At 47.6% G+C, this 15,821-nt stretch overlaps 1 protein-coding gene across 1 annotated transcript; it reads left to right on the top strand.

The window, feature by feature from the left end:
- The first annotated feature begins 814 nt into the window (after nt 1-814).
- On the top strand, nt 815-15,690 carry gas2l3 (growth arrest-specific 2 like 3). Its single transcript, XM_079236315.1, has 9 exons — nt 815-946; nt 2,618-2,671; nt 8,319-8,514; nt 9,826-9,944; nt 10,063-10,204; nt 11,378-11,441; nt 11,554-11,695; nt 12,597-12,701; nt 13,159-15,690. The coding sequence occupies exons 2-9, from the start codon at nt 2,648-2,650 to the stop codon at nt 14,569-14,571; spliced, it is 2,205 nt and encodes a 734-aa protein (XP_079092441.1). The 5' UTR covers nt 815-946; nt 2,618-2,647; the 3' UTR covers nt 14,572-15,690.
- The last annotated feature ends 131 nt before the right edge of the window (nt 15,691-15,821 follow it).

Here is a 15,821-nt window from a genome sequence, read left to right on the forward strand (position 1 = left end):
ACTCTGAATAGAGCCATTGACTCTTTGAACCGCACAAAATATCACTCTGCATGTTTGGTTTAATAACACACAACAAATAGAAGAGCTTGCGTAGTTAGAATAATTCGCCTATTTTCATGTTTGTGATGATTCAGTCTTGTGCGTGATGCGATGCCCCAGGACACGTGACGCAACATCTTACACAGTGCGCTCACACAACGGGCATCTCAGCCAAACGTCGTCAGAACAGCTGTGGAAAACCAACATCTGGGCGTCCGAGTTGAGTGTGTGACGTCATGTCCTTTTGCTCTCTCAGGAAGAGAAACCGTGCTCATGTTCCACATGGACGTGCAGATGTTCTCTCTCTTGATGCTTGTCAACCTCAACTGCTCATTGTTTTTTCTGCTTCCCACCCCAAACTTTCTGCTGAGTGCTGGTTTAGGAGGACCTGGTGGACTAGAGGGAGGTGGGGGATGAGAAGGAAGTGGAGGTAACCCCACCTCCATCTCATCAAGTCCTGGTTGGAGTTCCTGGTTTGGCTGCTGGTTTGTAGATGAGAAGGCGCGTGTGTGTGTGCGTGTGTGTGCGTGTGTGCGTGTGTGTGTGTGTGTGTGTGTGTGTGTGTGTGTGTGTGTGCAAGCTAAGAAAACAATGGAGGCTTTGTGAGAGGGTCCCGCCGTGACAGGAGGGTGCTGGGGGTGGGTGGGGAGTCCAGGGCTTAGCGGAGCGAAGCCACTTCATTAGTCAGGGCTCTCTGTTTGCACCTCCTCCTCTCCCATCCATCCTCCCTCCCTGTCATTCTCTCGCTGCCTCTCCTTCGCCGCTCAGAGGAGAGCGACTCTCTGGCAGGACAGCACTGAGCGCAGTTTTCTTTTTTGACTGCATCGACGAGGATGTGCTTTTGAGGCTGGTCGCAGTTGTTCGCCGCAGCTCGACAACCGTACAGCTTTTTCTTTTTTGTCCCGAGGTAAGTTGTCTTGCGTCGTCATCCCGGCCCGTCCTCGGCCGCTGACTTGCATCTTTCTCTGCCCAGAGCTGCAGCTTTGGTGTCGGATGACGGCACGCAGCACTCTCAGGCCGGATGAACGGAGGGGATCTTAACGGTTCTCAAGGTGTTTGTATGCAGGCGTTTAGTTTTTTAAATATCATCACTCTGCACGTGATGACATGAGTGGAAAACCCCATGTGGATAGAAGTTTCTCACACCCGTCTTGGTGGACATTGACGGGTTTATGTGAGGTGATGTTGGTGTGTCTGCAGAGAATGGGGGGGGGGTGTTGGGAGACTACTGCCTCAGCTGTGTTTGCCAAATTATCAGTGTTATTAGGATCTACTTGCATGTGATTGCTTTCTCCCCCACCCACCGCCTCTCTTTGTCAAACGCACCCCCTTGGGGATAGTTGAGCTCCGGGGTAATCCTTCATATCCTGTGTGGGGAAAGGGCAGAGACGAGCACTCGGACTAACCTCATCACTTCCTCGTGAGAAAGTCCGATCCTCTAAAGCTCACATTCATTAAAAAAACAACAACAACAACATCCCGGCTGGTTTTTACCCAGAGGGACATTCGCAGCATCCCGAGTGCTCGTTTGCAGCTTCTATCAACGTCCAACTGTCCGTTCTCATGTTCTTTATTACACTCCTCGGGCCATGACGGCTACATGGTATTACACTTCTCCATCAGATTCACCAGGACGGCTTGCAAATTTAAAATGTTCTGTCTCGTAAATTAGATGACACACTCATTATGACACAGTGAATACAGGAAGACTCTAATGTCTGGCTTCTTTTCCAATGCTGAGGCTTTTTGCAGAGGAATCACTACGACAGTGGAGGTGTACTGTGTGTCTGAAGAAAGATGGGATGATCAGAGTATGTCCCGTATGGAGCTTAAAGGTCATTGGGCCTCCTGCAAGAACCCCTTAAGCGGCTTGTACGAGTGATTTAGGATAACTTGCAGCATTTGCGAATTTTCACGTATTTTGAATTTTCCCTTGGGTACAAACACAAGTCACAAGACCTGTTGCCGGAGTCGTGTACAAGTTTCCCCCTGACTAGATTGTATATTTGATTACGTTGAAGCAGTTTTGAGATTGAAATTATAGGCCATTAAACTTTAAATGTATTTGTATAACGACATCACCATTCATTGATGCTGTTGTGAAACACTTTAATGTCACTATGTACATCTTAAATTATTATACAGTCACCGATGGTTGACGTTTTTCACAATGAGCCGTATATGGTAGTATTGAGGGGTTAATTATGCAAATTCTTCCTTCTAATGACCGCTTGCTCATTCATGCACAGGCGCCATTCGCCATGTTTATTGCTAGTCATTGACAGTTATCTGAATTTAGGAGCTCGAGGTTGCTGTTCACCAATAAATGGTTCCAGTATGTAGTAAATCCCTTGTTTCCCCCTGTGTTCAGCCTTCAGAATAAGATCAGCAGCTCCACTTGACACAGACACGATGGTGGTATCAGTCTTCTCATCGAACTCTCTAAGATGTTTCTAAAACCTACTGAACTGTTTCTGTGCGACCATCTGAACCTCCTCGTTCATTGATGGATGTACAGCATACCTTTTTTTTGATATGATCTCTTTTTGACCCAAGTTTCTGTCTTGTCTCTCCACAGAATGAAGAAGTGAATCATCCGTGATCGGTCATGGCTGTCCAGACTGGCATCCAGGTAGGCTCAGATTGGATTTGGTGCACTTTGATTGGCCAAGTGTGGACATGTAGTCCTTTTTAAGTCCCTTGTGGTCCAGGTTTGAGATGAGTAAAAGAATGTCACCTAGTTAAAGTTTCAAGTAAGTTAGTTTAAAATCTCTACTGCAGTAGGGCTGAACTCTTAGTGTCCAGGCAGTGAGTCACCAGTCTGTGGGCCACATTTGGGCAAAAGCTCTGTGCTGTAGTTATTCCGGTTAAATAAAGAAGTGCGGACATCTGTCTCCCACTCAACAACTGCGGCGAGCCCACCTGTGTCGCCGTCTTGCCGCTCCACTGCTCGGCCCCCGAGGAGTTTCTCCGCACATTTTTTTCGGGGGAGTGTGTGTGGAATGTTCAACCCTATTTTTATTTTTTATTTTCCCCACTTTCACTCCCAGCAACGAAATGTCAGCCATCCCAAAACCTCAAAACAACAAACGTATCGTGTTACAGAGTTGTCACATGACAAGCACCTCATTGAGAAAGACTTCTCGCTCTCTCTCTCTCGCTCTCTTTGTGTCTGTGTGTCTCTCTCTCGCTCGCTCGCTCTCTCTCTTTCTCTCTCTCTCTCTCTCTCTCTCTCTCTCTCTCTCTCTCTCTGTCATCTGGTTTGGAATAGTTCTGGCGCTCCCCGCCCGTCTTGGACCGTGGATCTGTAAAAATATGTATCCCAGTTGTGCGCACACATGTGGCAGGAAGCGTCTCAGCCGACGTGTTGACGAGGCTGTGAAGCCGTTGATGCTCGAGCTTCAGCAGCACCAAAATAGTTTTGGTGTTAGTTAGTTAGAGGCTTTGATTGGTCGTACGCTGCATTTCATTTCCCCAAAATGATTTTTAGTCTGTCGAAAACGTGGGTCAGAATAGTTTTAACATGCAAACGAATGAATCAAGGACAGTTCTTGGTGGTTTTTATGCCTTGGAGACATGCTATGTTTTCATGTCTTGACTCAAGGATGAGCTGATTTAAACGTCCAATAGGATACAGTTATGACATTTTGTACAGGCGTGGATGTAAACTGCAACTAGACATGTTACAGTGATTCCTATTCCATACCAAAGAGCAGAGGAAACGACAGTAGGTGGTTTATAATGCTCTATAAAAGCTACAGAGCAAAAACGATAAAATAGTCTCTTGATTGTCCGTCGTGGTGCCGACATGTTTCGTATATGCGTGCGTGGTTGCTGAAAACGGGAGACTGAATCTAGCACACAGTGGCCGGTATCGGGTGTAATGGAAGGCACCCTGTGAGGGTATCGATCATCCCCGGCTGCCTTTGGGTGACCGTGACTGGTCCCAAAGCTCAGCTCGCAGCTTCACTGCCCATGTAGAGCACCGTCACATCGGATAGCTGGTCACACTCTTGACTGCTCCGTCCAGCCGTGCTGAAAATGCACGCGCTCGTGGAAGTATAAGTAGCATACGCACTCATCTATTAATGCAACAGTACACCGTTACAAGCGATAATGTCTGCAGGTTTTGGTGTCGTGCCTCGGATGTCTGAACAAACATCAGAAATTATTTGTGACGTCTACAAATGCTCACTGAGCGGCTAAACACTTGCTTTTGAGTTTACTTGATGGGGTTTGGAATTTCTCAACATATACCCCTTTATTTTATATTATGAGCAGGGATAGGTGTCTCCTTGTAGCATCTTTGTCAGCTGGCTGTAGAAACTCTCACACACACTGGATCTGAATGACCAAACAGATCGCCTGAGGAGCTCCAAGTGTTTGAAAAGAGCAGCGTGACCCCGTTAGTTCAGCCGGCCAAACCAAACAGCCCTGGGTTTAGTTGTGATCCTGCGAGGTCAAAAGTCAACATCCAGGCCATGGGAAGTTTATGAAGTGAAAAAAGGATGGAGGAACGGCATTATTTGATTAAAGTGTAACCCCTAGTTCAAGTTGTCGCTGAACATCTGACAAAGCTACAGTGAGAAAAGAACTGAGGTTTTTCATTATCTCCCCGCTTGCTTACAGGCTTCCTATACATGGATCATTGATGCACAATGTGGAGGAAAGGTTTTTGTAATGATATGAACAGATGATGCATTCATGAGAGCAGCTTATGCAATGGGAAAGGATCTCTGGATAACCAGAGAAGATCATAATCTTGAGAAAAGATCATGAACATTTACATTTTTATCTTTCAATTCACATCCAGATTATTATTTTTGGAGTTCATAGTTACTTTTCCCTTTGACCTTGCTGCTATTGGCCATTATTTCGGCGAGCTCAGTCGTCCTTGGTGGCTCAGGTTAAGAGCATCAGATAAACCCCTCCCACGTAAATAGTAACAAACAGGCCTTTCTGTCCGCGGCGTTTCGTAGCAGGATTACAGATCCACATTCCAGAAGTGATGAAGGAGGCACAGCTTAACCTCCTCTGTACGGCGCGATGCCGACTGTAGTTCACAACTCTGGGCTGCTGTGAAAGCCCAACGCTCTCTGTGAACCGGCAGTCAGGTGACGCCGCGTATTACTTTCGCCTTTTACGTAACTCTAAACGCTACACTACCCTGCTTTATCTTCTAATTAGCGTAATATGGAGAAAGGCGCATATGTTGTTGTGAACCTCGAGTGCGCCGCAGGGGAGCTTGCCCTTCTGAACCGCGTGTGTGTGTGTGTGTGTGTGTGTGTGTGTAGGTGTGTAGGTGTGTGTGTGTGTGTGTGTGTGGGGGGGCTCATCCCTTTTTGAAGTCTGGAACATCAGGTATTTTTCTCGCCTTTTTTTTATCGGTGTTCGCCACAGTCTCCTCCCCCACCCACCCTTTTGGGTTCAAAGGTCACCCTAATGAGGACGAGAAAAAACTAAACAACCTTTCTCAGGGCAATGACGTCGCTTTTGACAAGCATTCGTTTGCATGTCCCCAATTGTAACAGTGACTAGAGGGCCTTGATGGCTAAATGTCTCTCCAGACAATCAAATTACTCATTGAATTGATCAAATTGGTGAACTGGGTCAAAGCTGGATGTTAAAGTGGCATGAAGTTCAGTTTACAAAGAGGACTATGTGTAGGAAAACAGTTGTCTTCTTTACAAAGTAAACAAACCCTGATGATGTCACCAGGGTTATGTCTGCATCATAAACAGGAATAATAATAATGGTTTGGAAGGAGCGGTCATTTAGGATTCGGAGGATGTAAGAAAGATGCCGTTGAGTTGCATCATGGGAATTGTAGGGGTGACCCACACTAGGGTGTAAAGGTCAGCATATCTTGACTTCTGCTGCCTGTACTTGAGATTTCCCCCAATTATACGGCAGTGTAATACTAAATCATGGTCCGTTGAGGTTAAAATGTTTTCACAGTTAATCTACATGAAAGATTTGAGTTTTCCTTTCTTTTAGAATAAAAGATCCCCTCATTAAAACCGCGGACAAGTTTAGGTTCAAAGTTGAGCGTTTTGGCCAAATCTTAACCCGTCCTGATGAATTGAGACTCATTGTTGCTCTAATTAGTCCTAATCTTTTCTACTTAGCATGTGAGATTTACATTGTTCCAGTAAGCAAAGGTTTTAAACGTTCTTTAACCTTTTAAAAACCGAGGTATTTTTTTAGGATTCTGCTCGAAATAACATACCCAAACTAAAAAGGGTGTATCTCTGCAACCACAAGGGCTATTTGAATAATGTTGGTGTTATAATAAAGGCAACCCTTGTGAGCTTTTGTTCAGATGTGTAAATATTAGTATATATATGTTACTGGTTAAGAGTAAATAAAGATTGAAACACAGCAAAAATAGAAGTTTCAGGTTGGCCTCCTCCTATATAGGGACCATGGTGCTTAAACCTTTGCTTACGGGAACTATGTAAAGGGGGAAAGCTGGGCCAACGCTTCATTTAAAGCTACATCACACTCAGTCAGAGTATCCCAAGCAGTGCTCTCGGGGCATCAGCAGCACATCCCTGTATAATAGCCTCTCTGTTTGACTTGCCAGAAGGTTTCCGGTTTCTAAGCCGAACAAAACACGATGAACTCAAGGCCTCTTCAACGTCAGGGCCTCGCTTTAATCAGAACAACCCGCTCACTGCTGCTCGTTATTGCTCGACGACATGTGACGGACATGAAGATTACAGGCTGTATCTCAAACAGATGTCAACAGAATGGAGGGCGTGGTCCAGCAGTGAGTTATGTAATGTCTGCACAAGTCGTCATCTGCACATCTGCCGCTGGTTTCTAGATTGCCTGGGAACACTTAAAAGGTTGAGAGAAAACAACGTAGATGTTTTTGTTGATGTCAATAACGTCATGCTGTTTCTGAGGGAAAGAAGCTTTGTCGTTCTTTATCTCTTTAAGTCATTTCAACAATTTGGTTTCCAAATTGTGCACAATATGTCCTCTGCATATTTCCCCTAAAAATAAGTCTAATTCATAACCGGGTTCTTATGCTCATGGAAAACCTGGAAAAATCATGGAACTTTAAAATGGTTATTTCCAGGCCTGGAAAAGTCCTTGAAAAAAATAAAATCCCAAAAGTTCAGTAAAAGTCATGTAAATGTGTTATATTCATGTGTTCATGACGTTCATTTACGCTGAGTTTGAAATAATTAATATGCTTTTAAAAGAAAGACGCTCAAAATATAAGCAGGCATACATACAGGCATCTATATAAATGTTTATTCTTTTAATCAAACTATTGTCTCATTCATTTGAGTCATGTAAGGTTTACTGTATGCTTTGTATTCTCATTGTTAGTTTAAATACTACATTTACTCACTTTGTCATGTTTACACCCAGATTTCACTAAATGTTTGGTCATGGACATTTGGTTTAAAGTCTTGGAAACCCATTGGTCAAAATGTGTTTGAACCCTGATATTAATTATTTTCGCTAAACAACCCAGTGCCACAGAGGCTTGTTTTCCGTCTCCCCTTCACATCGAAGACGTCGTGAAGTCTTGTCGTTGCAAAAGACGGAGCAGAGTGGAAGTACGAGAGAGAGAGAGAGAAGGAAACGTAACGGAGGGATGTGACGGTAGAGATGGATCTGATGGGACATCCGTGACCAGCGGCCCGGGACTGTGAACCAGTGGCAGACACCATTTAATCAGTCGAGTGCAACGGCGTTATATCCATCGTCTCTGTTCTGCAGCAAAATAAAAGAGCTGGGTTGATCGGGGCGCGATGAAGGACGTTTATACAAATATTAACGTGGTTGGAGCTGAGGTTGTAGTTTTTACTCTGAGCGTGCTGCAAACAAAAAGTGTTTGCTGCATCATGCCGCGTCCTCTCTGCACGGACGGGTCACTAGCGGTCCTCAGTGGCTGCGTGGTAACTAGAGTAGGATAATGCGTTGGCCGTGGAGAAACGGCTAACCTATATCCAGGGTTAAAACGGCATCCATGATGATGCGTTTCTGTTGTTGAGGACATGCCCAGACCATCTCTTTAAAATGTAAGATCACAAAACCAGAACTAACTGACTGGATCAGAAGAGTGAGACGTTATTCGGTTTGTGTTTTAATCCTTTAAGTCGTACAAGGAGGCGATGCGGATCGTATTAATTTGATCATTTCCAAGGTCTTCGTTGGCTGCTGCCTCTTTTCCAAGAACCCATAGATTGTTTTCTTCTTCTTTGCGTCCCTAAATGGTCGGTAACCCCCCGTCCTCTGCTCCCTCCTCTCGTCTCCAGGTTTGGTTCGGCGAGAAGTTCGACGCCCCGCTGCTGAGCCCCCGGAGCCCCCGGAGCCCTCGCAGCCCGTTGGCGCAGCGGCACGGCCCCGGCCTCACAGACGTCTTCCAGTATGACCAGTGGCTGGCGGTGCGACACGAAGCCACCCTGGTGCCCATGCAGGAGGACCTGGCCATCTGGCTCAGCGGCATGCTGGGTAAGAGCTGCGTGCCGACTCCAGCTTTGAGTGGGTTTATTTCTCTCGTTGTGTTTGACCCCCGGACCGTCTGGTATGTTGTTTTGACATCTTTCATGGGAAACAGATGTTCATTTCTTTGTGATTTAGACTTAACTACAGTGTAGTGTTATGGATACATACAGCTGAGTAGATTTGTCCAAACCTGTGCACATGCAGGACACTAACCTTTAGCAATGGTTGCCATTTCTTCTCACCTTTTTAATATTTTGAGTGATTAAGAGCCTGTACATGTCGTGTGTATGTTGTACAGCTCAAAGATGGCGTTCACCTTTTTTATTTTGTCAGTTTAGTACATTTTTACATTTGTTCCTGAGTCTTAACTTTTCACCCCTAGTCAAAGAACTTAATATGCTTTTCCATTGTCTCTAAACAGATGTGACATACAGCAATGTCTTGTTCCAATTCTTAAATATCACAGATGCAACAAATATTATGTATTTTTATTTTGGTGCACGTTTGGTCGTTCCCAATGTTTCATATTTTTTAAAAGTCAAAGCCGTGTTTTCTCCAAGTCAATCAGAATCAACACATGCTGACAGTTTCCCCCTCCTGGCTAGGAAAAGTACCGACGCACAGTCGACTCCCATGTAATTGGATTTAGACGCTGACGTGCGGGGAGGGGAACAAACTCCCTGATTTCATCCGTCGCTACTATTCTACTGACGTCTATTGTCCGCTACGACACAATGGAGCAGGGAGGAAACTGAAGCTGACTGGAAACTGACTCCATTGTTGACTGGTAGCTGTTGGTTCTCCTGAGGAATGTGGGCAGGTACCGAGTGATTTGGTACCGTGACCGCGAGGGCCTGCATCCCACATTTCTTTTTAGACTTTTTAAAACCCAATCTGACCGTGGATCCCGTGGGGCCGGATGCTGCGGGAGCAGGTGGCGTGCAGCGGATCTAGGGTTTCAGGCCTCGAGGCGGAGAAATACACTTTTGTTGAGCAATCTTTTGTCACTTAGCGTTTTTCTTTTTGGGGATTTTGTTCCCAATGCGAATTCAGTTCACACGGCCTTTTGTTGAGCTTCCTAGGGCGGTGATTTACAGGGAGGGGTCGTGGGAGCGCCATAAAAGGAGCCGACATTGTCTGTTTGTGACGTCGAAAACAAACGACACCGTAAAGGGGAGGGGGAAAAGAGTAAAGAAGATTTTTGTAATAAATCCAGGCTGTAATTATTTTGTACATCTTTTTTTTTTAAGTGCTCTTGCAGATGACAAAAGTGAAGATGTAACTTTTTTTTAATCGCCCCTTTCTCCACTTTTCCAGGCGAGGAGGTGCGAGCAGAGTTCTTCATGGACGAGCTGAACAACGGCGTGAAGCTGTGCCAGCTCATCGGCGTGCTGCAGGCAAAGATCGCCCAGAGCTGCCCCGCCGAGCTCTGCAAGGTGAGCGGGAAACCTCTCGATTAGTTAGCGGCGCAGTTAGCGGTGCAGTTAGCGGCGCACGTGAGAATCCTGATGTTGTTGAACCTAAACGTCTCATGGTGATCTCTTCCCCCCGCAGCTGTTCTCCACGAGGAAGATCGCGTGCAAGCGGGACGCCTCTCCAGGTTCCTTCTTCGCTCGCGACAACACCGCCAACTTCCTGGCCTGGTGCCGCCACGTCGGCGTGGAGGAGACCTACCTGTTTGAGTCGGAGGGCCTCGGTAAGAGCGGCAGCAGATCGACTTCCTTCGTTCCTTCTCCGTATTTCTGTTTCACCTCACATGCCTCCTTCTTTGTCATTAAACAAATGAAGCAGATGTTTTGGCTGAATAACATAACACAAAAACATCTATAGTTATGTAAAATTAGCCTGCCATCTGTTTTTTTTCTTCTTCAAATTAACTTTTTCTAGTGAAACTCCTTTGTTGTCCTCCTTCTTTCTCTCCTTCATGTACAGCAGGCTTCACTTTGTTAAAATCCAGCCAACTAAAATAAAGCCGCGTGTCAAAGGTCAATGTGAGCTTTCAGAAACAAGGACTTTGTTTGTTTGATACGGCCTGACGACTGTTCCTGGTTATGTAGATGCAAATCTCGCTCGTTGCAGGAACCCACAGTAACTTATGAAAGAGCTACTTCTGGTGCTCTGCCATTGATTATCACAACCCTACCTCTTGAATAAATAACCAGATTAAAAAAGAGTTAAGGGTTCAAAGTCCAAGCAACAGAAGAATCAGTCATGGACTGGTACATCTCCAAAACTCCAAAAAGACTCCATGTGCAGACGAGTTCTTTTAATGATTTACTCGGATGATGACTTGATCCGATCAATGAGAACACCAGCTAACGTGAATATAGTTAACTCCTATTAAGAGTTGACACGCTATCGTGGAGGATGTTATCAGCGTGAAACGGACTAGACTGCGGCTGTAAGCTCCTTTTGCAGAGCTCTGTTGTTTAAGCCTCACTTCTTAATGGTTTAATAGGATCTGTTGTGGAGACCAATCGCCTGAGGAATCTGCAGGGGGCATCGCTTCATTACAAGTAATGGCTCTCCAAAAAAAAAAAAAGGATCGGGGCGATTTTTAAGAAAGAAGGCCATACGTCTGCTGTGATTATACGAAAACTTTAGTTTAAAGACTTGTCCTTGTGCGACTTTTCCAGTTGCGGCCCCAAAGCTGTGTCCTCTTCCGCATGAATCACCCGACGGCCCTCAGGGAATAACTAACTTTATCTCAGTGTCACGTTATGTGGCACGTGAATCCTTTTCATCACCAACACCTCACCTCCCCCCGTTTTACATTTTTAAATTTGTTTGCGAGTGTATTACTGAAGAACAGCCGAGCCGGCAGCTGCTTCTTCACATCATCTGACCGTAAACTGTTCTTCTGCCTCAGTGCTGCACAAGGAGCCTCGCCAAGTCTGCCTCTGCCTCCTGGAGATCGGCCGCATCGTCTCCAAGTGAGTGTTTGAACGCAGGAGGAGGGAGAAGGAGCGCAGGTGCCGACGGCCGAGGCTGTGAACTCTGCTGTGTGTGTGTGTGTGTGTGTGTGTGTGTGTGTGTGTGTCTCAGGTACGGCGTGGAGCCTCCTGTGCTGGTGAAGCTGGAGAAAGAGATCGAGCTGGAGGAGACTCTGCTGATGACGCAGGAGCCGCCTGCGGCCGTCAAAACCTTCAGCGTGTGCTGCCAGCACGCCGGCCTCTACCAGCCCGGGGTGAGTCCTGACACGTGACCGGAAGCTAATCCCCGTACGGTTTTCTTTTTTCAAACTATAAATGTTTCCAACCGACTTCCTCGTCTCTCATTGCCACCAAACGCTTGCAATACTGGCGAGCCGTCTGTCTGCACGCCGGCGTTCACAGCCGGCCGAGCGCCGAACGGCCCCGCAGCTGATCCCGTTAGCGTGACGTCGGCGGCCCATGTGCGACCCATTTGAGGGCCGCCTCACTGGCGCCCCGCGGGGTATGACGCATCGCAGCTCGACCACGTGACGCTCAGACCGGCCAGCCGCCGTGACTCAGTCGCACGAGTACGCTTAAGGGAGGAAGTGTTCATGTGCCGCTCTCTCTCTCTCTCTGAGCGGAGCCTCCTCCATCAACACGTTCTAAAACAAAGCTGATGGAAGTTGTGATCGTCACACCGTCGTTGTTGCGTGTTTATTCCCCTCAGAGGCTCTAATGCCGTCAGTGTTTGGGGGGAGGTGGTTATTCAAGAGGAGACAGCTGGGATGAAAATAGTTGCAGTCATTCGAAGGCGGTTTGGATAAAAGTAATAAACTATTATCTTTGTTCCCAGATGCATATTTCATTTTACACATTCAAATATCAGTCTGTGAGCTGCAGCTTGGAGCAAATGCTGCCAGTTATTTTGGTCCAGTGTGTCTTCATGCTCCCGTTTTTACATTTATGTATTTTTTATTAGACGTGTCACTAATCGGTGTGTAACTGCATGGTTGCTAGCTGATGCATGCTGTAAAAAAACGGGAGAACCTGAAACGTTTGCTTTGTTTTCCAGCCATCCGTTGGGTTTAAACACATAATCCTATCATACGTTTACAAAGAGATATTAGTATCAGCCAACATGGCCGCCTTATGAGCCTCTTGTGTCCCTTGCAGGAGCACGGCATGGACGACCCACCCTGCAACTGTGCCAACCGAGTCTCCATCGAGTACCTGTCTGAGGGACGCTACAGACTGGGAGACAAGACCCTCTTCATCCGGGTGAGTGCATCCACTCTTCGGCACATTTAGTCAGTTCTTTTGAAATACATATGACGGTTTATTATTGTGTTCCTCTAAGATAGAAGTTATATTAATATCTATTTGAGTAGTACATTCAGAATCCAGTTCCATCCAGAAAATACAAGAAAGGGAGATAAACATTGCAGCCAAAAGTTGCAACGGTCAACTTGTGTAATACAAAAAGCAGAAGCACATGTGTATGTGTGTGTGATTGTGAGAGTGTGTGTGATTGTGAGTGTGTGTGTGTGCAGAGATGCAGGAGTCTTCACCACATCACTGGAGGCCGTGATTAGACACATGTAAACTCTTTAGTGACGCATTGCATTAGACGATTACATCATAATTACTCTATTTTGGGAAGGAATGCGTCACTGTAGATTGTTTTTGACAAAGATCAACAAAACGTGTTTACCAGCTGATTTATTTCCCTGTGCAGATGCTTCATGGGAAACACGTGATGGTGCGCGTCGGCGGCGGCTGGGACACCCTGCGGGGCTTCCTGATGAAGTACGACCCGCTGCGGGTGCTGCAGTTCACCACTCTGGAGCAGAAGATCCTGGCCTTCCAGAAAGGCCCCCCCGGCCTGGGCGGTCACCGCGGCAACGCGGCTCCACCCCCTCCTCCCGACATGGACCCCCTCGCCGCGGTCGACGACCTCATCTCCTCGTCCTCCTCTTCCTCCTCCTCCACCTCCTCGTCGTCTTCCTCCGCGGGTCAGGCGTGCCGCTCGTACGCCGCCTCCCCGGCCTGCACGCCCACACTGCCCAGGAGGGGCGTGGCCTCGGCGCCCAAGAAGAACCTGCAGGCGACGCCCTCATCTCCCAGGAAGCCCACCCAGCTGCCCCTGTCCACCACCACCACCAAAGCGTGCTCCTCTCTGCCCTCCACGCCGGTGGGAAGCTCCAAACAGACCCCCAGCCCGGGGGGTCAGGGCGCTCCGTTCCATCGCAGAGCTCTGACTCCGTCCTCGGCGCCGTCGCATGCCCGTGCAGATCCAAGCCCCGCCTCCAAGTTGAGGCTCCGACCGTCACCGCGTGGCCCCGCCTCTCATCCCAGGAGCCCCGTCTGCCCCGAGCCGTCTTCCAAATTCCCCAAGCCCTCCTCCAGCCCCTGCGCCTCTCCCGTCGCCGACTCTGCGCCTCGCCCCGTCACCGCACCGGCATGGGGCCCCGCCTCAAGGGATGCCCGGCCCCCGTCGGGCGCCAGCCAGCGCTCACGCCTCCTTGCTCAGCGGCGTCCAGGCTCCCCGGCCTCGCGCCTCCGTCTAGAGGCCGTCAGGCGGGTGCGGACGACCACAAGGGGTGCAGCGACGCCAGCGCCCCTAACACGGACCCCCACCCCCAGTTCACGGGCGGCCTCCCCGGTGCCGCCAAAGCCGACCCGCTCCCTGCCGAAGAGCAAAGAGGTCGCAGCCAAAGCCAAGGGGCCGGTCCAGAACAAGATGGCTGCTGTTCCTCTACGTAGCGCTCCGGCCCCTCTACGTAGCGCTCCGGCCCCTCTACGTAGCGCTCCGGCCCCTCTACGCGCCGCAGCTGCCCCTCCAAGCGGAGCCGCTGCTGTCCCCGGGCGGGTCCCAGGGGGCAACACGAGCCCGTCTCCCGCCAGCAAAGCCAATCAGAAAACAGCAGCCCCAGCACAGAGGGTGGGGCGAAAGCCAGCGGCCACCACCAACCCCACCAACGGGAGGTCCACGGTCACGCCCGACGCGGCTCCGGCCCCGAAGAAAACCATCCCCAACATCAAAGCTGCAAAGACCGAGCCCAGCGTCCTCAAGAAGATGCAGCAACACAAGGGCAAAAGCGAGGACGCCTATTTTGAAATGAACAGTCGGAGGAGGCCGAGGACGTGACTCCTCAAAGCCGCCAGCAGGCTTCTTGTCACAAACTCTGACTCATCATCAAAAAGCTTCTCATTTTTGACCATTTTGTTTTTGTCTTCAAATGTTTTTTTGTATGTTATTTAACAGCCTTTTATTTTTTTTATCTTTTATTTTTTAATCCAGGATCAAAGGTGTCATGCTCTGTATGTCTCGTCTCTGTGACTGAATGGTCTTTCTGGTTGAGCGGTCAGGTGACCTGGTCAACACTCAAACTTGCACAACGTTTACATTCTCATTGTTACACGTGAAGCCGTTACAAAGGATATCATTTGATAGAAAACATTCTACTATTAACCTCAAAGCTTATTTTTTTAGCTTATTACATCATCGCAGGATACAGCCATGGTTTAGTAAAAGGAACTTAGGTGAATATCTGCAGGTAAACGGATCAGTTTTTATTCATGGGAAAGCCAACAAGCTACCAAAGTTATGAACTGTCTGGAGTTCAGTGACAAAACTGGAACGCAAATCATGGTTTGTGGTGATTTATTTGTTTTGCTCCCCAGTGAGAACATGCTTTCCGCTGGTGGGTGTTACGTAATACTTGTGTCTGATGTTTGTATAAGTGATATCTAGGTGGGAGGTTCGTCTCCATGGCGCCGGACAAGGCGTCATCAGGGACGGCCCTTCCTGTCGTGTGCCTTCATCAGAAATGTCTCGTTTCTGAGCGGCATTAGAATGTATTACATGACGCGGGGGTTTAATGGTTTTTACTGATGAATATTGCACAGTGTGTACGAGCACTCATGACTTTGGTTTCTCAGAGAAAAGCCGGAGTCGCAGATGAACTACTGATCAAACGCCTCTTTTCTTTGTCACAGAAAACACTCCAGCAGCTGCTCGGCACAGTGTTTTTATATGGTTTCTAATGTTTGTGTGTACAGATCTAGTTTTCTATGTGGTGTTTGTTTATGCGAGTGTGTGTGTGTATATGTATTATCAGTGAGGCTTTTCTTTTTTCTTGTTTGGCACTTTACAGGAACCGCCATGTTTGTCAGAATTTGAATGTTGATTCTGTCGATCGTGTCTCTTGTTCCGGCTACCTTTCTGTCGTTTTGATTAATAAATGGACAAGTGTTTTAAAGACTATCTAAATATGTCACATGTGTCTTATTTAACACGTTATCGCGCCAAGTGTTTGTTTCCCCTCTAAAGCCTTAAAACGGTCTTAGCCTGGATAACAAAGTCCTGAGTATTCAGACTGTGGACTGTCTAAACGC

Source organism: Taurulus bubalis (assembly GCF_910589615.1).
Source record: "Taurulus bubalis genome assembly, chromosome: 20".
Lineage (NCBI taxonomy): Eukaryota > Metazoa > Chordata > Actinopteri > Perciformes > Cottidae > Taurulus > Taurulus bubalis.